Here is a 27667-nt window from a genome sequence, read left to right on the forward strand (position 1 = left end):
CAGCTCCATGTGTGTTACTGACCCTGAAGGCCTTCCAGTGGGACAAGATGTGAGGTGGAAGACAGTGATATTGATGATCCTGACCCTGTGCAGGCCTAGGCTAATGTGTGTGCTTCTGTCTTAGTTTTTAACACAAAAGTTTAAAAAGTAAAAAATAAAAAATAATAAAAAGTTTAAATTAAAAAAAATCCTTACAAAATAAGGATATAAACAAAAAGATTTTTGTACCGCTGTACAATGTGCTTATGTTTTAAGCTAAGTGTTACTCCAAGAGTCAAAAACTGAAAAAGAGCCAGGCGCGGTGGCTCACGCCTGTAATCCCAGCACTTTGGGAGGCCGAGGCGGGTAGATCACTAGGTCAAGAGATCAAGACCATCCTGGTCAACATGGTGAAACTCCATCTCTACTAAAAATACAAAACATCACAAGAGCAGAAAATCAAACACCGCATATTCTCACTCATAGGCGGGTGCTGAACAATGAGAACACATGGACACAGGGAAGGGAGCATCACACACTGGGGTCTGTTGGGGGAAACTGGGGGAGGGACGGGGTGGTGGGGAGGTGGGGAGGTGGGGAGAGAGAGCATGGGGAGAAATATCATATATAGGTGAAGGGGAGGAAGGCAGCAAATCACACTGCCATGTGTGTACCTATGCAACAATCTTGCATGTTCTTCACATGTACCCCAAAACATAAAATGCAATAAAAATAAAAAACATTAGCTGGGCATGGTGGCGCGTGCCTGTAATCCCAGCTACTCAGGAGGCTGAGGCAGGAGAATTGCCTGAACCCAGGAGGCGGAGGTCGTGGTGAGCTGAGACCACACCATTGCACTCCAGCCTGGGTAACAAGGGTGAAACTGTCTTAAAAAAAAAAAAAAAAAGGAAAGAAAGAAAAAATTGAAAAAGATGTTAAAGTTTATCAAGTAAAACAGTTACAATAAGCTAAGGTTCATTTTTAATTCATGAAGAAAGAACATTTTAAAATAAATTTAGCGTAGCCTAAGTGCAGTGTTGATCAAGTCTGCAGGAGTGCACAGTAATGTCCTGCGGCTTCACATTCACTCCCACCCACTCACCGACTCACCCAGAGCAACCTCGTCCTGCAAGCTCCGTTCATGGTAAGTGCCCTGTACAGATGTAATGTTTTTTTTTATCTTTTACACCATATTCTCACTGTGCCTTTTCTATGTTTACATATATTTAGATTCATAAGTACTTGCCATGGTGTTACAATTACCTACAGTATTCAGTAACATGGTATACAGGTTTGTAGCCTAGTAACAATAGGCTACACCATCTACCTAGGTCTACAGCAGGCTCTGCCATCCAGGTTTGTGTAAGTGCCTTCTGTGATGTTTGCATGATGATGAAATGCCCAACAGGGCATTTCTCAGAATGTAGCCCTGTCACTAAGCGACGCATGACTATGTTATGCTTACGTACATGTAGCACAGGCTGTCTCCAGCCCACGGAGACCCAGGACGACCGAGGAAAGAAGGGGCAGCATCCAAAGGCAGTGTGGGGCTCGGCTAGTTGCAATGCCTTTTTTTCAAGAATTGTCTTTTCCCTGAAATAATTCTTTGCAAACTTTTTCCCACCCAGCCCCTACTTAGAATCCTGAAAAAGTTTTCCCGTGTCTGTAGGCCAAATGCCTCCTACTCTGGTAGATGCTTACCCCTCCCTCTATGTCTCCTCCCATGTCACTGTGTCACCAAACTTGCCCCTTTATTGACCCCTGTGGAACCTATTTGGATCTCAGGAACTACTATTTAAGATATTAAACATCTGTAAGATTATGTATATAGAAAAGTTCTCCTGAAAATGTCATTTTTTTAAACTCTCCTACTCTGTACCAGGCTCTGAGATAGGCACTGGGAAACAAAAACAAATGCAAAATTTATGTGACTCCTTTTAAATGAAATTATAAGATCACAAAGAAAGCTTGCATGCATAGTTAGCCACTCCAGATCATGGCCCCAGGCACTCAGAAGTTCTGTTCACGGTCTCCTGCCATCAGGGGTCCTTGAGTGGACAATCTTGAGAAGTCCAGTAAGGACCTGAGATCAACTCCATTATCCTTGCCTCTGCTCAGTCCCTGCTCAGCCCCAAGCGCCCAGGCCTGGAGAGCCCTCTCTTTCCTCCCACTTAAGTTTCTCCCTCCTTGCAGATCCGGCTCCCCCCGGTTGCTTCGTCCTCCGTGTGCCCACCTTCTCCACACTCTTGTAGCTCTTTATGTTTCTTACCCCTTAGCTCACTTTCTAGCAAAAGTTACCTTCTATTTGTGTTCACCTATATACACTTAAGTCTAAGGAGAGAGACCGCTATGTCTGATACAGTCAATCTGGCTGGTGACACCAAAGCCAAAAACGTGCAAAAGTCAAAACACAGACTTACTTGTTAGGGTTTAAAAACCAAGAATATAGGTTTTAAAATATTAGTATTAAAACCATAATCACACCTCCCCCTCTTAAACAAAATATTTACTGGTATCATTCCAGCATTTCAATCATGTTGCTTAATTTTACTCTTTTCCTTCACGGCCGAACTTACCAGCAACTGCCTTAGCTCTAATGATTGGCTACTAGAGGCCAAAGGTTCCCTCGCTTTCCACTGAACTGCTCATTTCTGTGTTGTCACAGTTGTGTTAAGTTAATGAGCCCTATAATTCTTATCATTTGAATCAGCACTTTCATCGTTCTGTTTTTATAGCAAAGTACCACCAAAAGCTCAAATAACACACACACACACACACACACACACACAAACAGACACATGCTGCTGTGCAGACAAAGATGACAGCCACACTGCTAAAGCCGAATGAAAGACCGACGGGCATCGAGAAATTGCTCAGAATATGGCCTCATCCGCTAATGTACGACAGCCTGGACTGGGGGAGTGCAAGAGGAGGGTTTTGATTGGGAGGCGGGTTGACATAGAACGTACGATTTTATGGCAGTCAAGGATTGCTTTAACTACTTGTTCACTCCTGACCCCCCGCAGAGAGTAGAGCCTCCACTATCAGTGAGAACAATTCACCTTCACAGAACAATATTCCACCGCCTCAGATCAGTGACACATGGCAAGCCAATCCTTACCAAACAGACAGCAAGAGACCTTCCAGTAAGAAAACATTTTTTCTCACCTGCTGTGCCTCTGTATTTCCCAACTGTCAGCTTGTACCGCTCCTTGCTGGAGGCCACTTGGAAGAAATCATATATAGCATAGGCAGATTCGTTGGCGGTCTGTAAATCCACTCTCACCTCATACCGTGTCGGGGTGCCGGTGGTGAGGTTGTGTAGATTGTCAAGTCCTAAAAGTAAAAAATGGAATTCCAATAATCAATCATCTGATGTGTGAGTGAGCACTTGACATGTGCATCTGAGGCTTTCAAGACCAGTCTCAGCACTTTCTCTTTTGGGGGCTCACAGTCACGCCAAGGAATGTGGAGACCACGTCCCGTGGAAGGGAGCAGTGACGGGGGCAGGGTAACCCCAGAAGGAATCTGCTTCCATCGGCTCCACCCTCTAAAGTGGAAGCAGTTCTATTTATCTTCCATTTATCTCACCAAGTAGAAAAGCCAGTCAACAACTCATCCTCAGATCCCCGAAGAGATTTTGTGCTGAGCAAACCACAAACATAACCTACTCTATGAGACACTGGGTGTCCAGATTATGACTTTTTAATTCTTCATTTCCCAATTCATGCTTTTGGCTATTTCACTCTCTGTGAACATCTGCTCCAGGAGAGAGCAGAGGAAAAGGAGGGGGAAAATTGCCTGCAATGTCTGGCATCACCAACAGAATTTTAGAGACTGCTAGAGTGACCTGCCAGTAATGGCCCAGCATCCCAGTCACTGAACTCACTGAACTGTTTTTCTACTACTGTTGCTTCTAAAAGCTTCAGGCTGCAGGCAGATCCTGCAGGGCTTAGAGCAGCATAAAACCCCAGTGACCATCCTACCTTTTGACAAGTTCAGAGCGTAGGGGAGCCTTCCCATCAACACACCCATCAACACCCCTACCAATGCTCGGTACAGTCTTCCATGCCCCGCCACTGGGGCCTCTCCCTGAAAGTGGTGAGCTCCCCTAAGCCTCCTAGCCAGCTTGTCATGGGAGAAACCACCCCGACAGCCTCAGCCTCCTGGATTCTGAGATCATACCGAGCCAGAACTCCTTCCTGGGGTCTCCAAAGCCTTCCACATAGCTCCTCCATCGCTTGAAGAAATCCAGCTGCCCGGTGTTCCGCCTCTGGAAGACCTGAGAAGGGAAGTGGGCACATCACTCTGACCCTCCAAACAGACCCAGGTGCTGGGAGATAAGAGGAGACCAAGAGCCTGCTCATGCACTGCCTTCCTCCAGCCAGCATGCCTTTCTTTTTAGAAAGGATTTTTATTGCTATGTCAGTAGATTCACTGTATTAATAAGCATTCTTTATAGGTACAGTAGTATGCCAGGTAGTAAGATATGTACAGCAAAAGCAGAGCAGGTTCCTGCACTCAAGAAATGTCAGTTCTTTCCATTATGTGTATGATTCAGTTGCTAGCGTGGGTTGTCTAGGGCAAGACATTCTAGACCTCGTCAGCTCTCACATGTAACTTTCAACTTCCATTCAACTCGACCAGGGCACATCGTGTTTATGGCATCTTTACCCCCTTTTGTCAAATAGTTTGAGAGTAGGAATTATTTTTTAATTCACCCGATTCTTAACATAGCAATTATTTCATACTTATGGAGAAAAAAGTTCACACAAATATTTACTGAGCATCTACTACATACTAGGCAATATGCAAGATAGTGTGCAAAGTGAATAAATCAGAAATGGTCCCTGCCCTCCTGGAGCTAATAGTTCAGTAAATAAAATTACTAAATTAAATAATTTTTTTAAATGGGATAAGGGCTACGAGGGAAAGACGAAACAGAACTGCGAGAGCATAGAACAGGAGGACCTGACCGAGAAGCCAAGAAACCACCCCCAGGACAGGGCCGAGCTGCAGGGTGAGTAGGGGTAGTCAGGCAAGAGCCCGGGAGCCAACGTTGGAGCTGCTGGGGGCTGAGGAAGGAATGGAAAGCGAGCTGGGAAGATGGTGAGAGTCAATCCCGGTGAGCCTTTGAAAGGGATTGTTGAAGACGCTGGCCCAGGTAAGAATGATGGAAATCACTGCAGAGATTTAAGCAGGAAATGAGATCTGCTCAGATTCCTCTGTAGTGGTAGTGCTTGGAAGGGACTGGCTAGGAGTAAGAGTGGAAGTGAGATGAGCAATTAGGAGACCACTGTAGGGTACAGACGGAGGAGGACAGTAGCTTGGCTGAGGACAGACAGAAGCAGACAGAAGGTAAAGTTGACAGACGTGGTGACAGAATGTGGAACTGAAAGAGGAAGAAGTCAAGGTTAGATCAGTTACCTATGGTTTCGGCTTGCAGATGCCTCTTCCCTCAGCTCTTCACTGAGGCAGGGGATTCAGAGAGGACAGGTTTTATGAGTGGGCCATGAGCTCATTTAGGGATGTGGTAAGTGTGAGTTATTTCTGAGTTCTGCTGGTGATACCACCGAGCAATTGGATGTGAGGACTGGAGTTCTAAAGAGAGGTCTAGGCTAGACTTACTAAGGTAGGCGTGTGTCTTGGGCAATGCTAGGAGTTCACCAAGTCCCAGTTCACTTTCCTCTTCCAGGAATGCAGGAGGATGTCCTTGTTCAGCCTCCCTTGCATTAATAGTCACATGGAGCCATGTGACTATTTGCAGCCAAAAGGCTGTAGGTGGGAGCGCAAGAGAGCGGGTGGGTTCTCCAGACTCTCGCCTCTACTGCCGTGCACCACAGGGCCATGGGAAAGGCCACACACCGAAACAGCAGAACCACAAGACGGAAACTGCCTGAATCCCTGAGTCACACTTGTAACTGGCCGCCAAGCCTGCGGAACACACGGGGCACATGAGAAAAACACATTGCATTTGTTCAATTGCAAGTTGGTTTGTTACTACAGGATAGTCCATTCTACCCTAATTAGTACAGAGAGGCATGGGACCCAGAGGGGAAAATGAAGTCATGGGGAAAAGATGAGACCACACAGGAAGCAAATGGGAACTGAAAAGATAAAATGCCCTAGAATCAAGCCTTGAGGACACCCAATATGGGTAATGAAGAAGGATGACTCCATTAATGAGAGAGAAGGAGCAAGAGAAGCAGATAAAAAGAAACTAGAAAAATATGGAATCATGGGCCAGGCGCAGTGGCTCACGCCTGTAATCTCAGCACTTGGGGAGGCCGAGGTGGGCAAATCACAAGGTCAGGAGTTCGAGACCAGCCTGGCCAACATGATGAATTCCCATCTCTAGTAAAAACACAAAAATTACCCAGGTGTGGTGGCGGGCGCCTGTAATCCCAGCTACTCAGGAGGCTGAGGTAGGAGAATCAGGAGTATAGTAGCTTGCTTGAGGGCTTCCCTGAGGACAGATGGAAGCAGACAGAAGGTAAAGTTGACAGAGGTGGCAAACACGAGAAAAAAATACTGTGTCTGTTCAATCTCTGGAATTGGGAGTTGGTTTTTTTACCACTGAATGGTCCATTTCATCTTAATGAGTACAGAGAGGCGTGGGACCCAGAGGGTTTCAATCAACAGCTTGAAACCAGAGGGTGCAGTGAGCTGAGATCGTACCACGGCACTCCAGCCTGGGTAAAACAGCACAACTCCTCTCCAAAAAAAAAAAGGAAAGAAAAATATGGAATGACAAAAGCCACAAGGAGAAAAGTATGGTCAGTAGTGTCAAGTACTGATGAGAGGTTAGGAACAGGAGGCCAAAACAGTCCCTAGAATTTAGTGGCACAGAAATCACTGGTGATTTTAGCAAGGGCTGTGTCAGTGTGAGATATGGACAGAAGTCAAACTGGCATGGGCCAAAGAGTGAGTGAGAAGCAGGAACACGGAGGCAGAGCTGGGTGCTATCCACCAAAGTGTGGACCGCTTTCTTTTCAAAAATTCCTCTCTTTGGAGAAGGCAGGGAGTTCCAGTCACAGTGAATTGGATTCTTTCATAGGAAGCAAACCTGAAAAGTAGCTACACACACTTGGAATTGATAATACATCTAATTCCACATGACCTTGACCGCCAAGCTGAATGCCATCCTAGCTAACCTCAGCAACGATTCCCACTAACCCAAGGCTGGAATTGCATTTCTCTCTCTGTTGATTTTTCTTTGGATTCATTCACATGCAGAAGCCCCAACACAAAATCGAATCTCCTTCCTTTCCACTAGACTTCACAGCATATGCCTTGAAGTAAAACACATTATCTTAAATTTATAAAGTAAACTGCCTGGTATTTGTGCATTCTTTACATTTTTCTCCAGGAAGAGAAAGGGAGGGAGGAGAGAGTAGGTTACTCGCAGCAATGCAGAAAGCTCCAGGTGGGAGTTCACGTTTAATTCCTTTCAAGCCACCTGTCCATGTTTGCTGGCCAAGGAGTGGGGCACCACGGATGCAGAAGGCTCCAGGATCCAAATCAGACCACGGCCACTTCCTGGGCAGGGGATGGGTGCCTCAGCAATCCTCAGCCAGCTCATGGTAAAACAGGAATGGAAGAGAAGAGGCGAGTCTACCTCATAGGACTTCTGGGAGGATGAGACGCCGCATACAAATGTTCCGAAAGGGCAAGAGCTGCTGAAGAGAAGGTAGGAAAGATCACGGCGAGCAGCTAACACCACGTTAACACTGTTCTCTTTCCCCTTTGCGCAAGTATCCACCCTTTAAAGATGCCCTATTTCCTTCTTAGCTCCCTTCGCTTTTCTTCACTCACTTACTCATTTTGTGAGCATCTGTTGAGCGCTGGCCCCAGGGCAAGTATTTGCGACGCCATTGACAGATGTGAAAGTCCAGAAATGTGAGTCACCAGAGTCCTATAGCTAATCACTGATACAGAAACCACACAGAAATCTTATCCTTCAGACAGAAAGTTTCAAGATACCAGCCCTACTGAATCTGTTTCCCAAATAGCATTTCCAAAGACTCTGAGAACTTGCTAACTTCCTAGCAAGGTGCCTGGTCCAACCCCTTTCTTGGGACTCTTCTTATACCATGGACAGTGGAGTTTTAGGACAGATGTACACTGATGTATGGCTCCACATACATCGTGTCAAATCACATTCCCGCCACAGGGTCAGGCTCAAATTCAGCCCTGCCCTCCTAGGACAGATGCATTACAAAGGTAATTTTGGTCTCTGTCTCCAATCAACAAACCCAGTGCCCAAGCTTGATAGGAGCTTTCCAGCAGAGTGCGTGTGTGTGTGTGTGTGTGTGTGTGTGTAACAATATTTCAGCTGGACCAGGGAAGCTTCCAGAAATGATTCTGGTGCTCTTTGCATCACTGTTTTGAACCAGAACTAGCTCTACACTTACTAGTTGTGTCCTTGGGCAACCTTGACAAGCCTCACTTTTCTAAATTGTTAGATTAAGATGTTAACAGCCTCTCTGTCATGAGCTTAAATTGAGGCTCCAGCAAGGTCATTAATTATAGTAAATCATCAAGTAGTTAAGCCAGAGCCTGGTACATATAGATGTAAGTTATTATGATTTCTCAATAAATGTTAGTTTGCATTTTATCAGATTCCAAATGAACTGACCCACAGGGATCATTTTTACGTCTTGATCAGGCAGCCTTCATTGACGCACTCAAAATCTAATCCATTTCCATTCTGTGAGATGAAAGCACCCTATAATGAACCATTTGGGTATCCTAAAATCCCCTTACCAAATAAGTTTCATAGGGGGAAAAAAAAACTCTTTATGTCTGGTTCTATACTAGAGTTGTCACTGCATTCTGGAACTTACTCAATGCCCTGAAAGAATAAATACACAGAAAAAAGTCAAAATTGCATTTAGGCATCTGTGGAAAGAGCCTCTAATGCAGTCCTTAAGACTTTCAAGATGGACAACAAAGATGGAAATATTTGAAACATTTCAGGGCTCCCCGATTCTCTTGTCAGGCTCCCACCAGAGGCAGAGGTTTGCCTCAGGGTACAGCTCTTCTGGCCCGTCCTTCAAATTGAGTTCCTGATGCTTGGGATAAAGAAGAATTACCTTTAAAAGATCTTAAAAGTTCTCAATAAAACAGAGAAATGGACTATGGGTCATCCTTCAGTGACAAAGCACTGGACTCTTGAACCCACCCCCAAAAAAAAAAAACAAAACTATGACAACTGTCAGTAAAATGTTTTGTGGGGAAGTTTTCAGGACTCCACGTTCTCTGGAGCACAGTGGCTTTAGGTAAAACCCTTGCAGAACCTCAGTTCACGCATGACCCCCAGAAGTCTGGCTCAGAAAACAAGACTTGGGGTGGGATTGGGGCTGAGAAGGATCAGAATGCAGAGTGGTTTTATTATTTTCGGAACCGATCTCTGTGTTTGAGGAGAGGTCATTTGCACGAGCAGGATGTAAATGGCAAGCTCCTTGCGGGCAGGGCTTTTTATCGATTTGGTTCACCGCTGGGTCTTGAGTACATGAAACAGTGCCTGACGCATAGTAGGCACTCAATAAATATTTGTGCAATAAGTCATGGCTATTCCAGGGCAAAGAGACTGACAAATCTCTTTATAAAAGTTGTCCCAGACAAACACTTCCTTCTCTGTGGGAGCTTGGCTCACAAAAAAGGCCACACTTACCAGTACAGACATCCTGCCAAAGGTTATTTACAGGCATCAAGGCAGGAAATTGGGCTGCAGTCCTGAACGGACAGAAGGTTTAGCCTTACAATGGTACTGACGAAAAGCAGCAGGTACAGCCCTTTGGGTCTGGTGAGGTAGAAGACCTCCCATGTTATATTCTGCTCTGTTTTCATAAATCAATTGGGAATTTCCCCCAGCCAATCCAATTACTGCCTTTCTAGTCGTCAGATGCCTCTGCGCAGATAATAAATTTTCTTCATTGCTGCTCATCAGATGGTATCTTTTCATTCATGGCTGCTCAAGTGTCTTTGGTTTCCCAGGCCCCTGAGTGAATGTGTAAATGAATACGGTTTGAGCACCATGAGATCGTGCTCTCTCTCTCCCATGGTGAGTTGCAGATGCACAGCAGGTTAAGGCTGCATGCTGGCTTGGGGCAGTGAGAGTCTTTATCATTCAGGCACAGGGAGAAAAGGGGCAAGGGGAGATGGAAGGATCAGATTGCAACCCTCAAATGCAGCTTATCATATAATTGGATCAGGCTGATGCAATCAAAGAAGCTGCCATGTGGTTTAGGCAGACAATGGCCCAGGAGAATAAAACATCTACGTAGAAGAGGGACAATTAGAGCACTATCCCAGTTTCCCTCTTTCAGGCTTTAGTCTTTCCAATCAAAGCCTCAAAGACCTTGTTTCTGTACCGTGTGGCCAGAGTACAAAACTAGGACAATGGGCTCCAATTCCAGACAGGGTGTGCATGTGCATTTTGGATGACCTGAGATGAACTCATTGAGAAGACCAATGAGTCAGGAGGCTGGAGCCTTGAAACCTGGTCCCAGCTTTGTCATTCTTAAATGACTTAGCCCAGGCACTTCTTTCTGGGAGAGTGGGCCACACTATCCCTATCTTTAAAATAGGAAAAACAATCCTCTCTCACTTACTCTAAAGCTGTTGTGTGAGGGTCATGTGTGCAAAAGTGCTTTCAAGAAGGTAAGATACAGGCAACACATACATATAGGGCATTACTAGATGATCAACCCACAAGCGTTCCTCGTCATCAGCCTTAGTCTAACCAAGCATATCCTAGGACAGGGGTGAGGTACTAGACTCTCTCCTTACAGTGGGTTGGTGCCAGAGGCATTTGAACCAGAGCGACTCCATCTTGAGTGAGTGCTAAGAAAATGAGGCTGGGACTTGCTGGGCTGCATTCCCAGAAAGTTAGGTATTCCCAGCCTCCAGATGTTTATGGTTAAGGGAACAGATTGACAGTGTTTACTAAACAGACCCAGACTTAGGAATGTCCTGATATCCTGACATCTTGAGAACAGAAGCATTCCTAATTTTGCTTTAAAGATTGCATAATATTGATTCTTGCAAAATATAGTAATTAAGAAAAGTAATCCTTTATCACAAATCCCCTTAACAGAGCACATCCCCTCATGATCTTTTTTTATCCTATCTATAAACAGGTATTGTACCTACGGTGCATGTGTTTCTTACTTTCAGAAACACCCTACCCTGTCTATGGAGTAGCTGTACTCTCACCACTTTACTTTCTTAATAAACTTGCTTTGGCTCGCACTGTGGAGTCACCCTGAATTCTTTCTTGCACGAGATCCAAGAACCTCCTCTTGGGATCTGGATGGGGACGCCTTTCCTGCAACATCGCGATCTCTCTAAAAACAGCTACAAGCCACCAAATCTCCTCTCTTCCAAGGGTGGGGAAGAAACGGGGCTCCAAACACTCTCCGGAGCATCCATGACTGGCGTCCTGGCCTGAGAAACAAGGCCCTACACAGAGCTCCCCGGGTTCTGTGGGACTCACAATCCAGCCACCTCCGTCCGTGTGCATGTCACAGTACACCTGCAGGGGCCGGCTGGCTTCGCCGTGCAGGTAGATGGTGTACAGGCCACTGGCAGCGTTGTTGTTTTGCTGAACCTGACTGCAGTCCGAAGGGTGTGGGAAACGAGCACCAACTGGGAGCCAAGCAGAGAGAGCGCTGTTAGAAGTCGGGCCAGGAAGAACGAGATGGAGTTGTTCCCTATTTTAAGGCCGTTTATTTTGTTTGGAAATTACTGCATAACTTCCTGCTTTTGTTTCTTTCGACTCTTCACTTATATCTTATTTTTCTCTCTCTGCTCTCATCAATTCCCCAAATGTACCAGAAAAAAGGTCAAGCTCACATCACTTCCTCCCCCAGTTCAGCTCCTCCACACAATAACACTCGATTTCACTCCTCTCTTTGGTCTCCCCACTGTGGGGTGGATTTCTTTTCAACATGTAACCCCATTTCCACTTCCCCATGCCTAGAGAAATCAATAGTTCTGTATCCACTTGCTCCTCCCTGGGCTCTTTTGCTAGCCTCTCCAATGCTGGTTCTCACTGCATGGTCGTTCAGAGTACAGGATTCCATCTTACGTGTGGAGAGGGTGGTGGATACATTTCTGCTCCGGCGATCACCCTTAAAGGCAACCAGGGAGACAGGGTAGGTAGCGCCCTGCTCAAGGCCTTGCAACTCAAACCTCTGGTCTTCTCGTCCCAGCTGCATCTCCTACCAAACAGGAGAGAAAGTACACAGCCAGTGACTCAGTTTATCATCCACTAGCACCCTAGGTGTCAACAGCGTTCCCTGGTGCTAATGACAGAAACTCTCTGAGAGCACAGTTTTTCGTGTCTCCGAAGCCTCAGTGGCAGCCGAGAATCACGGTGGGTCCCAGCCACTTCTCCGGAGGTCCATGCCATGGAGAGTCAGTATTACTGGCACCATCAGCTGAGAGCCAGCACCCAGCACTGCAGCTTCAGGATCACCGGCCGAGTTTCTGGGAGACTTTGGCCTTCAGATACACACGGGGTCTCTAACTATAGCCACAGCTAGCAGCAGCAGGCTGGCAATGCCGGGCTAAGAAGGTATTAACAGGGGAGGTAAAACTGGCCACTGATATCTGTGAGACAAGAAGACAGTTGGTATTTCAATAAACTTCCTTCTGAACCAGTCTTACTTCCTCTCTAAACACAGGGCTAACCTTCCTAGTGCTGTCACAAGCACTAATTAAGACAGCAAATGAGTCTAAGTGTCCTTCCTGTGTTTCCTTCCTCCCTTCTTTCTTCATCGGCAAGGAGAGAGAATAATAATTTTCCAATGGGACAGGTTTCGAAAATGTGCTGGCCTTCAGATTCTAAGGGGAGGTATAACCCTTGAAATGAGGGTTAATGAATTCATTCAATAAATATATATTGAACATCTACCATGTGCTAAGCACTGTCCTACGCACTTTAGATACGGTGATAAATGAAGCAGACAAACATAGAGCTTACATTTATTTGGGAAGACTAACGATAAACGAAATAACCCGGGCAGATGTACAACCAGCGATGTGATCAACAAAGATTAGCAGGTTGCCCTGAGGCCAGCAAATGAGCTGACCGGCCCGAGTTAGTTGCTTCGCACACACAGGAGAAGGCATCAGGAGAAAAGACATGGAATCTCCCGTACCTTAACTGTGCCGTCTGGGAACTGGTAGGTCAGAATGTAGCCATGAATCTGAGCGGAGGGGGGTGTCCAGGTCAATACGCCACCAGACTGCGTCACAGCAGATGGACGAAGGTTTCTGGGAGGGTCGAGTTCTGTATGTAGAAAGTCAGGTAAATGTTATTATGGAGGCAAAGTAATTTTTTTTTTTTTTGAAATGGAGTTTTGCTCGTTACCCAGGCTGGAGTGCAATGGCGCGATCTCAGCTCACAGCAACCTCCGCATCCTGGGTTCAGGCAATTCTCCTGCCTCAGCCTCCTGAGTAGCTGGGATTACAGGCACGCGCCACCATGCCCAGCTGATTTTTTTTGTATTTTTAGTAGAGACGGGGTTTCACCATGTTGACCAGGATGGTCTCGATCTCTTGACCTCATGATCCACCCGCCAATATCAGTTTCTATTTTCCCTTTGCATAACCTCCCGTTTCTCTTCCTCCTTTCAAGCGGGTTGCAGGCTCTATTCTTCCCTGTCACAGGGCCTTTCTGACCTTTGTTTCTAAAAGTACAGACCCATTAGAGACTAGAAGAACAGGGTGTTAGGTAGGTCCCAGAGGAAGGGAATCTGGGCCCCCATTTCCCAGGCAGGTTCCCACAAAGTGGTGGATATGAACAGTCTAGATGGGCAGATAGATCCTCAGAGAATGTGGAAAGATGGGAGGGCTGCAGATCTGAAAGGGCCCTGCACAGAGAAACCAGGGAGACTTGCCTGCCTGGAAAGTTACCTGAAATGCCGGACGGGCCCCGATGCCCGACACTGGGAAACTACCCAAGATTTACATACAGCCCTGAGGAAGGATCTCACCCCAAGTAGAATAGGGGCTTATGATTGACATTAAGTTGGTCCAAAAACAAAAAGCTGTGTTTCTTACATATGAGTATGTGGCCTTAGATGCACACCCAGTAGGGAAAGAAGGGAAGGAGACGGGGAGGGAACCGGTGCTTGTATAGAGGAGAGAAAGAAAGAAAGAGAGAAGGAGGAAGCGAGGGAGGGAGGGAGGAGGGAAAGAGAAATAATGTAGGAAAAGCAGGGCTTTTCTTCTATGTACTTCCTCACCCAAGCACCAGAGGGAGCGCGTGGGTAAGTAAGTGTGCCCTGTAGACCAGAAAAACCAAAGCTCAGCAAAAATACCAGTGAACATCGTAACTGGTCAGAAGGCTCTTTTTTTTTTTTTTTTTTTTTTTTTTAAACCAAAGAAGATATGAATGGAAGTTTCTTTTTTGAAAAAGCATTATCACAGAATGTTATTTTCATTTAGAAGTTCCCAAAAAGACATCTCCGGGCTATTTTCTACCCAGTAGCATTTTGGCTGAGAACTGAATTGCAGCATTTTAATAGAAATCAGACAGCTGTTGTTTTGAATTAGGATGTTTTGACAAATTTTGAGTTTCTGTAATATCAACTTGGTTTGATTTTTCTGAAGCATAACATCTGGCATGGATTTTATTCTATCTATCTCACAGAACAACTGAATTTCCTGCTTTCGCAATCAAGGCAAAACTGTGGCTATTTAAATGTCTTCCGCAATGTCCTGTCACCTCTTTGACTGCCCACCACCCCCTGGTCACGGACGTGAGATGTCTGTCTTAGTACTTCACATTCCTATGAAGCAAGATGAGAGTCTCTTTAGTGCTGTCTTCAAAAATGGGAAAGGTGAAACCAAGAGAAGATAAAGAAGGAAGAAGAGAAGAAAGAAAGAAGGGAGAGAGGAAGGGTGAAGCAGGTAGGAAGTGGGAAAGACGGAAAGGAGATACTGGCTCCTGGTCGCATCCGCAGAGAAACACTGTATACTAGGGAGTCTGTGACAGGGAGGGGAGCCTGTGTGTTTGTTTTGTTTTGTTTCGTTTTGTTTTTGTTCTTTGTTTTTTTGAGATGGACTCTCACTCTTGTTGCCCAGGCTGGAGTGCAGCGGCACGGTCTTGGCTCGCTGCAACCTCTTCCTCCTGGGTTCAAGCGATTCTCCCGTCTCAGCTTCCCAAGTAGCTGGGATTACATGTGCCCGCCACCACGCTCAGCTAATTTTTGTATTTTTAGTAGAGAGGGGGTTTCACCATGTTGGCCAGGCTGGTCTCCAACTCCCGACCTCAGGTGATCTGCCGCCTCAGCCTCCCAAAGTGCTGGGATTACAGGCATGAGCCACCGCTCCCGGCCAGTTTTTTTTTGTTTGTTTGTTTGTTTTTTCACATCTCTGTTTAGTTTGAAAATATTTACTATAAGCTGGCCGCTGATATCTGTGAGATAAGAAGACAGTTGGTATTTCAGTAAACTTCCTTCTGAACCAGTCTTACGTCCTCTCTAAACACAGGGCTAACCTTCCTAGTGCTGTCACAAGCACTAATTAAGACAGCAAATGAGTCTAAGTGTCCTTCCTGTGTTTCCTTCCTCCCTTCTTTCTTCATCGGCAAGGAGAGAGAATAATAATAATTCTCTTTTATATTAGTTTTTAGATTTAAAATGTAAGCTAATTTTAACTTAATAATAATTCTATAATAAATAATAAAAGAATTAATTAAAATTCTCTTTTCTATTAACTATTTAGATTAAAAATGCAAGCTAGTTTTAACTAATAAAAACTATAGAGAAATTCAAGGCACCTCTAGCTCCCATGGCTACACCTGGTGCCCTCAGCCGTGGACGGAATGGACAGACCTTGCCCGTACTGCCCGAACAGGCCCACAGACCTCAGGGCGGGCAGTGCTCTCTTCCAGGTGCCTCTGGGGCCTGACCTCTGTGATGCTCCACCAAGACCAGAGGCCCCATCACACACACACAAAATACGTGTAGTTCAGGCACCTCTCATCATCAGCTGAGAATGGAATGGAGAAAGACGCACTCCCATTGCCCCCATTCTGGAAGATGGAAACAGGAAAGGCTCCTGTCTCTCTCTTCTCCCAATTGCAGCTGAGGTCGAATCATCTTCTCCATTGAGAGTGAGGAGGGTCTGAGCTCTGGGTCAGCTGGAGGGGTGAGGGAGGCCACCTGTGACACCACCGCTTCCTCTGTGCTTCTCATCCTATCTGAGCCGTTATGTCAACTTCATTAGCTCAAAGAGGTGACAAAGGAACCACTTTGAAGAGTGCCCTGGGGTAAGGCTACAACCCTCCTGCTCCCTTCCCCAGCCCACTGATGGAGGAAGGCTCTCTCCTGTTAAGTGTGAGGGGTTCCCCTGTCCTGGTCCTTCTCAGTACCTGTCTGGGCCTTGGTGTGGGCCTTCTTGATCTCTCGGCCCCCCTTCTGGGCCCAAACGTGCACCTGTACTCCACGCCCGGCCTCAGGCCCGGCAGGACGGCGCTGCTCTGCTCCCTCCCCACCGGAACCTCCCTGGTCTCCTGGTCATCAGCAGAGGTGTAGCACACCACGTACTTGTCAATGGCAGCCTGCACCGGGTCCCAGGAGACAGTGGCCACATTCTCTGTCACCCTGACCGGGTGACAGGTTTTTGGGGCTGTCAATTTCTTTTAAAGAAGATTTAGAAAAAGCTGAACTTTAGAACAAAGGAAAGCATCCCATCCCGCCACCCCATCACCAGGAGGTTTTCATCATGTTATCGTTACTAAGGGTAGAATTCCACTGAAAACACGAGGCAAAGGCTCCTGGTCTCCATTTCCAAGGAAACAAACCACTGACTATAAAACTGGAAGGAATCAGGTCTTCTCTCAGTTTGTTAATACAAAAATTTTCTGTCCTTGTAATTCTCACCAAAATGGCAATAAAACTTCCTGAGCAACAAGATAAGCCACCAAAATCACTTTTATGATCTCCCTGGTACCTAGTTATTTTGTTTCACAGAATTTAAGAACCGAGAAGTCACATTCTCCAATCTTCCTGACTTATGAAAGGGGAGGAGAATGGAGGCCCAGGGAAATCAAGGGTCTACAAGTTCCTATTGACTTCTTACGTGGAAGCCAATACTCTTCGCTCTGAACTTTGGGCCTTCCCACCCTCTCAAGGCTTTTGCTGTGGATCTGCCCTCTCTCTCCTGTATCATCAATCTCTTCTCTGTCATCAGTCTCAGACTAGCAAGGTCTGGGATCCCCTGTCCTTCCCCATATCATTCCATTTCTCTGCATTCCTGAACTGACAGACTGTCTCAGGCGAAATGTCTACATACCTTAACTTCATCGCTCACTCTCCAATCAATTGTGTTTGCGTCTTTCTATGCCATACAATTAACTCTGCTAGTCTAGGTCACCAACAACATCCATGCTGCCACATCTAATGGATACTTGCTCTTTTCAACTTTACAGTACTTCTGGGTGGCAGAGCTGATCCACTCCATCCTTGAAACGCTCTCATTGCTTGGTTTCTATGACTACCTACTCCCTTGATTTTCCTAACTTGCTGGATCTTCTTCAGTCCTTTGTTAGCAACCTTCAAACACTGGAGCACCCCATGTTCCCTTTCTTTATTGTTTGTTTCGTTTTTCTGAAACAGGGTCTCACTCTGTCACCCAAGTGGAGAGCAGTGGGGCCATCATAGCTCACTGCAGCCTTAACTTCACAGGCTCAAGCAATCCTCCCACCTCACCCTCCCGAGTAGCTGGGAATACAGGTGTACGCCCCCACACCCAGCCAAGTTTTTTTTATTTTTTTATTTTTTGGGGGTAAAGACAGGATTTCACCAGGCTGGTCTTGAACTCCCAGCTCAAGCAGTTTACCTACTTCGGCCTCCCAGTGTTCTGAGATTACAGGTAAGGGCCACTGCAACTTTCCCAAAGCTCTCTCTTTTCCTCTCTCTACTGTTCCTCCTAGGTGATCTCATTCATGCCTACGGCTTTAAATACCAACTAGATGCTAATCATTCCACAGTATCTATTAATTCCGAGCCCCTGACTAGTTCACACAACTGCATCTCCGCCACAGTGCGTGGCCTGTATTGGACGCTCAGTAAATAGTTACGTAATCAATAAACAAGTCACTCAATTAACCAAGGAATCTCACAAATATCTTGAACTTAAATATTTAAAAGTCTTCACGTTCCTCCCCAAACTTTTCATTTCTCAGTCTCCCCTCTCAAGAAATGGTGGTCCAATCTTCCATGTTGCTCAAATAAAAAACACAGGCCACATTTGAGTCCTCGTTTTCTTCCGACCCCGCATCTATCAACAGGTATTATCATTCTTACCTCAAAAATATATTCCAGACACTCCCTCTTCTCTACCATTTTGCCATCACACCTATCTAGACCATCCGCATCTTGCATCCGACTTTCCTAGCAGCTTCTCTACTCATCTCCCCACTTCTTTCCTTGTCATGCCTTTCCATTTATTCTCCTCACTGTGGCCTGTAAAATGTTTTTAAACTAAACATTGCATGCTATCACTCTTCTGGCATTAATAAACATAGCCCACTTTGTCCTCTAAGCACCACATGGTCCTGGCTGACCTGCCTCTGATCCTCCTGCCTCATCTCAGCCCACTTGCTCTCCCACCCTCTATGCTCCAGCAAAACCAGCCTCTTCTCTTTCTCCAACCATGCCAGGTACTATTGCAGCTGAGGGCCATTACACATACTCTTCCCTCTGCCAGAAATGGCTAGCTTTCCCCAACATCCGTTCTCCCCCTTCTTCTATAAGCACACTCACTATTCAACAGATCTCCCCACAATGATGAAAATATTCCACAATCTGCACAGTCCAATACTGTAGTTGTTAGTCACATGTGGCTACTGACCGCTTGAAATGTGGCTAATCCAAGTGAGAACATTTTATTTTAATTATTTTAAATTAGTTAAAATTTAGGCTGGGTGTGGGGACCCATGCCTATAATCCCAGCACTTTGGGAAGCTGAGGCAGGAGGACCACTTGAGCCTAGGAATTCAACATAGTGAGACCCCATTTCTAAAAAAATTAAAAATTAGCCAGGAGTGGTGGCATGTACCTGTGGTCCCAGATACTTGGGAAGCAGAGGTGTGAGGATGGCTTGAGCCTGGGAGGTCAAGCCTACAGTGAACTGTGATCATACCACTGTACTCCAGCCTAGCTAACAGAGTGAGACCCTGTCTCTGAAGAGAAAATAAAAATAGAAATAATTTAAATAGCCACATGTAGCTGGCAGCTGCTGTTTGACAGGACATCATAACCAAAGTTAAAGCTGGGCACAGGGCCATCCAGCTCAAGATCTCATTTCCTAGCCTTTTTTTTGCAGTGAGGTCTGTCTGGGAAGCGGCAACGGAAGATGAGAAGAACTGATGTGTGCAATGTCCCAGTCGTGCCCTGACCTTCAGCATGCCTCTTCCCACTGGCTACAACATGGACTGGGGAGTGACCAGGTAAAGGAGGGCAACTTGCTAGGGATGACTAACCGACAGTCACAGAAGAAGCCTGGATGAGGCTCCTCTCCTGGATGAGGAGCTACCGTATCAGCCCTTGCCATTCTATAGAGAGGAATTTGCTCCTTTCCTGCTTAAGCAACTGTTATTTGAGTGTTCCTGTATATCCTATTACTACTCACCCTTCCCATCTACAAGACATCCTTACCCCATAATTCTCTGTACCTACACCATGTTCATCTCCTTCATAGAACTTGGCACAAAAGTGACCTCTGGTCATCCTCACAACCACGCTCCCACCAGCACCATGACAGTTTACAAATTCCATGGCAACAAGTCAGGAAGTTCCCTTATATGGCCTAAAAAGGGGAGGAATGAATAATCCACGCCTTGTTTAGCACATCAGCAAGAAATAACCATAAAAATTGGCAACTAGCAGTCCTCGGGGCTGCTCTGCCTACGGCCAGTAGCCATTTTTTCATTCCTTTACTTTCCTAATAAACTTGCTTTCACTTTACTCTAATTACTTGCCCTGAACTCTTTCCTGCACCAGATCCAAGAACCCTCTCTAAAGGGTCTGGATCGGGAGCTCTTTCCTGTAATACTTTGTTCTTTCTTTAGGTTAATGAAAGTTTTTTGGACAGCAAACGCTCCTAAATCAGTCTGCAGCCCTGAGGTTACAGACACCAAAAGCAGCTGTGTCATTACTGGGCTGCAACAGATCAACCTGCATTAATTACCCGGGTTTGCCCTTCCCTTCCCTCCTGTTACCTGTCTGGGCCTTGGTGTGGGCCTTCTTGCTCTCCTGGTCCCCCTTCTGGGCCCACACGTGCACCGTGTACTCCACGCCCGGGCTCAGGCCAGTCAGGACGGCGCTGCTCTGCTCCTTCCCCACCGGAACCTCCCTGGTCTCTCCATCAGCAGAGGTGTAGCGCACCACGTACTTGTCAATGGCGGCCTGCACCGGGTCCCAGGAGACAGTGGCCATATTCTCTGTCACCCGGTCAGTCACCAGGTTTTTGGGGCTGTCAATGTCTGAAAAAAAAATGCTGATGAATATGTGCTATAAACAGGTCTCAGAGTGCAGAAACTGGTGGTCGCTTAGCGTAGGGTGAAACCCTTTCATGTTTTGTGGGGTTTCCACCTGTTATGCTTTTGCTCCATTTCTAGCTGTTTCACAGACATCATCTTCTCCTGAGATATACCTTGCTCCTCAGTGGAAAGCACAATAGACCAGAACCTGAAAATACGGGCTCTTACCTCCACCAAGTGTTTAGCAAAACAAATCTTTTATTCATCTAGTAACGGTATATCAAGCCCCAACTCTGTACGTGGAATGCTCTAGACAGTGTGCAAAATCCAGGGTTGGAAAAGACATGGTCTCTGCTCACAAGGAACTAACAATTTTGTGTCTGGCATCTTGTCAGTGAAGACTTCCTATTTCATAGCAGAAGATTCTAAAAGCCAATTCCAAATGTAAGCTCCCAGAGGAAGGCTGCATCCTATTTTCCTGTGTTCCCAGTGCCCGGTAGCGGGTAGGGCACATGGAAAGTGCTCACTGCATATTATTAAATGAATCCGCAAAAAGTAAAACCCTGGTTGAATATCCTCTAGTATATCATAGATTCACTTGTCATGCTAGTTTGCTGATTAAATCACCGTACAAAATATGGTTAGATATTGCTTCCTCTAAAATGAGAATACAATGCAGGAGCTATTCTTATCTTCAAAACTCTGCCTCATGTACACTCTGCTATTTCACAGAGAGAAATATACTCCTTTCTTGTTTAGGCACCCATTATTTGGGTGTTTTGGTCAGTGTGTATCCTATTACTATTTACCCATCCCATCTGAGAAACATCACCACCTCATTATTCTCTATACCTACACCATGTCATCTCCTTCATAGAACTCATCATAATTTATATTTATAAATTTGTTTTATAGTTATAACATGATTTATTTGTCATAAAGCAAATGATATACATCTCCTTGCTATGGTGGATGTGATAGCTACATTCTTAAAGTCAAAATTTCATTATACTATTGACAATATTTGATTTTGATTTTCTGTTCCCACTCACAAACTCACTAAGAGACCCTCGAGACTGTCTACAGCAAAAGATCCATGCAATCAGAAGAGGAGTTCATGGATATGACCGTGCAGTCATAGCTTGGAGACTTCCCACAAGGAAACTAGTTAAAGGGAAACAAGGGATGGTGCGTGCAATCTGTTATGAAGGGATGCCATCCCGCCCTTCCATTAATCATTGATTTTTGCCAATGTCAGAGAAGGAAAACAAAACTTGTCATCCATTGACTTAGCATAAAAGCTCTTATATTCCCAAAGAACAATGCTCTTTACCTGTCTGGGCCTTGGTGTGGGCCTTCTTGCTCTCCTGGGCCCCCTTCTGGGCCCACACGTGCACCGTGTACTCCACACCTGGTCTGAGACCCGTCAGGATGGTGCTGCTCCCCTCCTTCTCCACTGGAACTTCCCTGGTGTTTCCATCCTCAGCAGAGGTGTAGCGCACCACGTACCTGTCAATGGTGGCCTGCACTGGCTCCCAGGAGACAATGGCCATATTCTCTGTCACCCGGTCAGTCGCCAGGTTTTGGGGGCTGTCAATGTCTAGAAAAAAAAATACTGATCAATAAACACTATTAACAGGTACCAAAGAGCAAGATCTTCTGGGCATTTTACTTGTGGTGAGGTGATTTCCTGTCCTTACAGTTTCACCATATCGTATGTTGGTTTCTAGTTGTTTCATGGATATAGCTCCCCACAGCTGGATTCTTGGATTTTCAACAAGGCAGCACAAGAGGGTGATATGAGTACTAAATTCAAAATCAGAAGAGCTGGGTTCTAGTCCCAGCCCAAAAAGGCAGAGCAGAGGTGCAGGATGGAGCCAGGTTACCAGAAGTCTAATCCCAGCTCTGCCATCTGCTAGCTGTGGCCCTGGACAACTCAGCTGCCCCTAGCTGGGCCTCAGCTTCTTCATCTATAAAATCTGAGGTTTGTGTTAGATGGACTTTTAAGATTCTTTCAAGTATGAATATTCTATGCATGTATCTAATTTCATAAATGACTAACTTGTTTTTGTGACATTGGGCAAGCCACTTTGCTTTACTTCTGTGTTTGTAAAATGGGGTTGTTAATGATTATTGCACTTATCTCTCAGTAGCTCTGTAAACCAAGAGAGAACAATGTCATGTAGAAAAGGGGCTTTGAAAATGTTAAATTATTACAGAGTTTACCACTCCGAAGCCACAGAATATTCACTCTATAATTTAAAATGTAATCAAGGGCAAACCTACCTCTCTGCCTCAATTTTCACCATAAGAAAAAAAAAAGTCAGGAGAAAATAATATTAGTACATATTCTACAGAGTTATTGTGAGTATTATATGAGTTAATAACATGTTCCCTAGTGTGACATCAGCAAGATGGCCACTTAGAATCCTTTTACACTCATCTTCTGCACAAAAACAACTAAAGCAAAGTATAAAAAAACACATTTAAAAAAATAAGTAAAGGAGAGTGCAGGATTATGTCAAAGGAGATACAGAAACCCTGGTAAGCACAGAAACTCAGGATAGCTGCATAGAGAACAAAAGGAAACACTGCGACCCCACCAACCCATTGCCCAGCTAAGATCACCTGGAAACCAGGAAGAACTTCTATTAACAGCAACAGGTAAGGAAGAAGATCCCAGTAGCCCACCTTGTACATCTACCGCCCTCACCATTGGGATCTTCTACAGCTCTCACAGGCACTAAACCCAGCTAAGGGAGCTGCCTACAGGCACACAGCTGTGTTCCCTCAGAGACGGAGCCAACACTATGTCCCACCCACTGTGGCCTGCATGGCAATTGTGCTACACCATCTTAGAAGTGGACCTACTGTTGGCAAGTAACCTGATCTGGGGGTGAGTAGCCATTCACCCATGAGCTACTTGCTGCTCCTGCACCTGGCCTCACAGAGACTGGGAAACTGCCTTCATCCCTGAGGGTAAACTGCTACTGAGACACCAGCACCCAGTGTCCTGACATCTCCAAGTGGAGCTGTGAGCAACTGTTACACCTTTCCCCATGGGTCCAAGCAGCCATGGAACCACTCCATGTCCCCCTTCCCTACCCACTCAGATTGAGCTGAGGCTGCACACTCTTTTCTGGAGGATCAGTACTTCAGTAAAAGAGCTCCATTCCCTTCTCTCACGGTAGGCAGCACCCTACCTATAGGGACCTGAGCTGAAATTGCACTGGTTTCAGCTCCTAAGTGAACAATACTTTTTGACAGAGCCCTATATTCCAGGAAAATGGTGTTGAGGCCATCCAGAATAGTCATATCCCTCAGGACTGAGCTGGAATGGCATATTGCCCACTGGGGAATCAGTGGCTCAGCTCTAGTATTCTGCATCCCTAGAGATGGACTAGGCCCCTTGAGTCTGAGCTCCTGAGACAATCCTCTCCCAGAGAGTAGAGTCACTGCTGTGCTGCTCCTTGCCCTGCTTGATCCCAAAAAACAGTGTGCCTGATTATTTTGGGGTACTCGCTGTTGCTGTACCTGGCCTCACAGAGTCTGGGATACTTCCAAGTCCCACCATTGTAGAGTCTAGAATCACCACTACACAATTCCTCATCCTAGGGATCCAAGTTGCCACTGAGCTCTATTGGTGCAGGCTCCCAAATTACAGCAATTACAGCCATACCCTGCACCATGAGCTCAAACTTCCAGAGCACTTCTTCTTCCTCCGAGTTAAACCAGGGCTATGCCCTGCCCACCAGGGGTAGAATTACAGTTACAACCTGACCTCCCGAAGCCAAGGTGCTCAGCACTATGACAACCTATATTCAGCCCTGACACAGAGATCATTCTGCATCCCAAGACTCAAGTACTACTATAGGTTCACAAGACCTTGTGCCTAAGTAAGACTTTGCCTCACAGTTGCTCTCAGCACCTGTACTTGAAACCCAGCGCCATGGCACCTGCTTCCAAGTTATGTCATACCTGACACCAAGAGGGAATCCCTTCAGCTAAGCCTTCCCATTGTGGAGAAAATGGGAATAGAATAGCCCTTGCCGTAACAGCCCTTGCCACCAAGGACATTAACAACCTATGCTGCCACCATCGCTGCCACCACCACTACCATAAACTTCTATAGTCTAGGCCACTGATATGCCCATAGTTATTGCTGATGTCAAACACAGCCAAACAAACTGCCCGGAGAATATACCACTGAACCTACATGAACCACCCTTCCCAACTGGCACACTAAAATTCAACCAAGGTAAAAGTATTTCTCTAAGAAATCCATTTTAGAAAGTTTGGAAGAGGTAATTGTTCCACCAGATGCATAGACCTCAATGCAGGGACACAAGGAACATGAAAAAAGCAAGAAAATATGATATCACCAAAGGAACATAAGAACTCTCCAGAAACAGACCCCAATTAAAAAGAAATCAATACATTGCCAGAAAAAGAATTCAAAATAATAATCTTAAGGAAACTTAATGAAATTCAAAAAATAGAGATAGACAATTTGATGAAATCAGAAAAATAATACACGATATGAATGAGAAATTCAATGAAGAGATAGATATCATAAAAAAGAAACACAGCTAACAAATCCAAGAATGAAATAAAAAAAAGTAATAAAGAGCTTTAACAGCAGACTTGATCTAGCAGAAAAAAAGAATTTCTGAACTTGAAGATAGGTTGTTTGACATTACCCAGTAAGAGAAAAATAAATAAAAATTAAAAAGAGCGGAGATAGCCTACAAAACCTATGGGATACTATTAAGTGAATAAATATTCATATTATAGGAGTTCCTGAAAAAAAGAGATGTAAAAATGTATACAAAGCCTACTTAATGAAATAATAGCTGAAAACGTCCCAAGTCTGGGAAGAGAGATGAATATTGCTCACTGTAACCTCTATCTCCCAGATTCAAGTGATTCTCCTGCCTCAGCCTCCCCATTTGCTGGGGTTACGGGCATGTACCACTAGGCCCAGCTTAATTTTGGGAGTTTTTTTGTTTTTTTGAGACAGAGTTTCACTCTTTTTGCCCAGGTTAGAATGCAATGGTGCGGTCTTGGCTCACTGCAACCTCCACCTTCCAGGTTCAAGCAATTCTCCTGCCTCAGCCTCCCCAGTAGCTGGGATTACAGGCACCCACCAATTAGCCCAGCTAATTTTTGTATTTTTAGTAGAGATGGAGTTTCAACATGTTGGCCAGGCTGGTCTTGAACTCCTGACCTCAGGTGATCTACCTGCCTCAACCTCCCAAAGTGGGATTACAAGCCTGAGCCTAGAAAAAACAATTCTAAAATTCATGTGAACCACAGAAGACCCCAAATAGCCAAAGCAATACTGAGCAAAAATAACAAAGCTAGAGGCTGACTTTAATATGTACTACAAAGCTACAGTAACCAAAACAGCATGATAGTGACATAAAAACAGACACATAGACCAATGCAACAGAATAGAGAACCCAGAACTAAATCCACATATTTACAGCCAACTGATTTTTGACAAGGCAGCAAGAACATCCAGTGGGGACAGAACAGTCTCTTCAATAAATGGTTCTAGAAAAACTGAATATCCATATGCAGAAGAATAAAACTAGACCTCTATCTCCCATCTTATTCAAAAATTAAATTTAAATGAATTAAAGAATTAAATGTAAGACCTGAAACTATGAAATTACAGAAGAAAAAATTGGGGAAACACTTTAGAACATTGATCTAGGCAAAGATTTTTTTGGTAAGACCTCCAAAGCACAGGCAACAAAAGCAAAAATAGACAAATGGAAATATATCAAGCTACAAAGCTTCTGCACAGCAAAGGAAATATTAGGCAGAATGAAGAGACAACCTACATATTGGGAGACACTATTTGCAAACTGTTTCTGTGATAAAGTATTAATAAACAGAATACATAGGGACTTTAAACAACTCAATAGCAAAATAATAATAACAATAATCTTATTTTAAAATGGGCAAATGATCTAAATAGACATTTCTCAAAAGAAGACATACAAATGGCCAACAAACATTTATGAAAAAATGTTCAACATCACTCATCACCAGGGAAATGCAAATCAAAACCACAGTGCGGTATCATCTCATCCCAGTTAAAATTGCTATTATCAAAAAGACAATAACAGGTACTGGTGAGGATGTGGAGAAAGAGGAATACTAGTACACTCCTGGTGGGAATGGTAATTAGTACAGCCACTATGAATAAAAGCATGGCGTTTCCTCAAAGAACTAAAAGCAGATGTACCATATGATCCAGCGATCTCATTGCTGAGTACACATCCAAAAGAAAAAAAAAAGGGGAGGGGGAAATCAGTATATCAAAAAGATATCTGCGTGCCCATGTTTACTGCAGTACTATTCACAATATCCAAAATACTGAATCAACCTAACTGTCCACTAGTGAATGAATAGACAAAGAAAATGTGATATATAGATCACATTTTATATATGTGATATATATATACACACACACACGCACACACACACACAAGCACACACACACATATATACAATTCAATACTATTCAGCCATAAAATGGAATAAAATCCCTTCATTTGCAGCAACATGGATAGAATTGGAGGTTATTATGTTAAGTGAAATAAGCCAGGCTCAGAAAGACAAATATTGCACGTTCTTACTTGCAAGTGGGAGCTAAAAAAATTGATCTCATGGAAGTTGAGAGTAAATGATGGCTACCAGAGGCTGAGAAGAGCAGGGGAATGAAGACAAGTTGGCTTAAGGGTCCAAAATACAGTTAGATAGAAGAAATTTGTTCTAGTGCAGGTGTCCCCAAACTATGGCCCGCAGGCCGCATGTGGCCCCCTGAGGCCATTTATCCAGCCCGCCGCCACACTTCAGGAAGGGATACCTCTTTCATTGGTGGTCAGTGAGAGGAGCACAGTATGTGGTGGCCCTCCAATGGTCTGAGGGACAGTGAACTGGCCCCCTGTGTAAAAAGTTTGGGGACACCTGTTCTAGTGTTTGATAGCACAGGATGACTACAGTTAACAATCATTTATTGTACATTTCAAAATAGCTAAAAGATTTTACATATTCCTAACACAAAGAAATGCCAAATGTCTGAGGTGATGGATATCCCGATTACCCTGATTTGATCATCACACATTGCATGCATGTATTGAAATATCACATATACCTATAAATATGTATATT

General features: G+C 44.9%; 1 protein-coding gene across 1 annotated transcript in view; it reads right to left on the reverse strand.

The window, feature by feature from the left end:
- Positions 1–27667, reverse strand: part of TNN (tenascin N) — a 62574-nt gene that overhangs the window by 14302 nt on the left and 20605 nt on the right. Inside the window, 10 exon segments of the mRNA XM_039460006.2 lie at positions 3148–3315; positions 4165–4261; positions 11480–11631; positions 12074–12206; positions 13149–13279; positions 16370–16435; positions 16438–16600; positions 16602–16636; positions 20222–20485; positions 21816–22082. Coding sequence (XP_039315940.1) covers positions 3148–3315; positions 4165–4261; positions 11480–11631; positions 12074–12206; positions 13149–13279; positions 16370–16435; positions 16438–16600; positions 16602–16636; positions 20222–20485; positions 21816–22082 — 1476 coding nt within the window.

Source organism: Saimiri boliviensis, chromosome 19 (assembly GCF_048565385.1).
Source record: "Saimiri boliviensis isolate mSaiBol1 chromosome 19, mSaiBol1.pri, whole genome shotgun sequence".
In the NCBI taxonomy this organism is placed as follows: Eukaryota; Metazoa; Chordata; class Mammalia; order Primates; family Cebidae; genus Saimiri; species Saimiri boliviensis.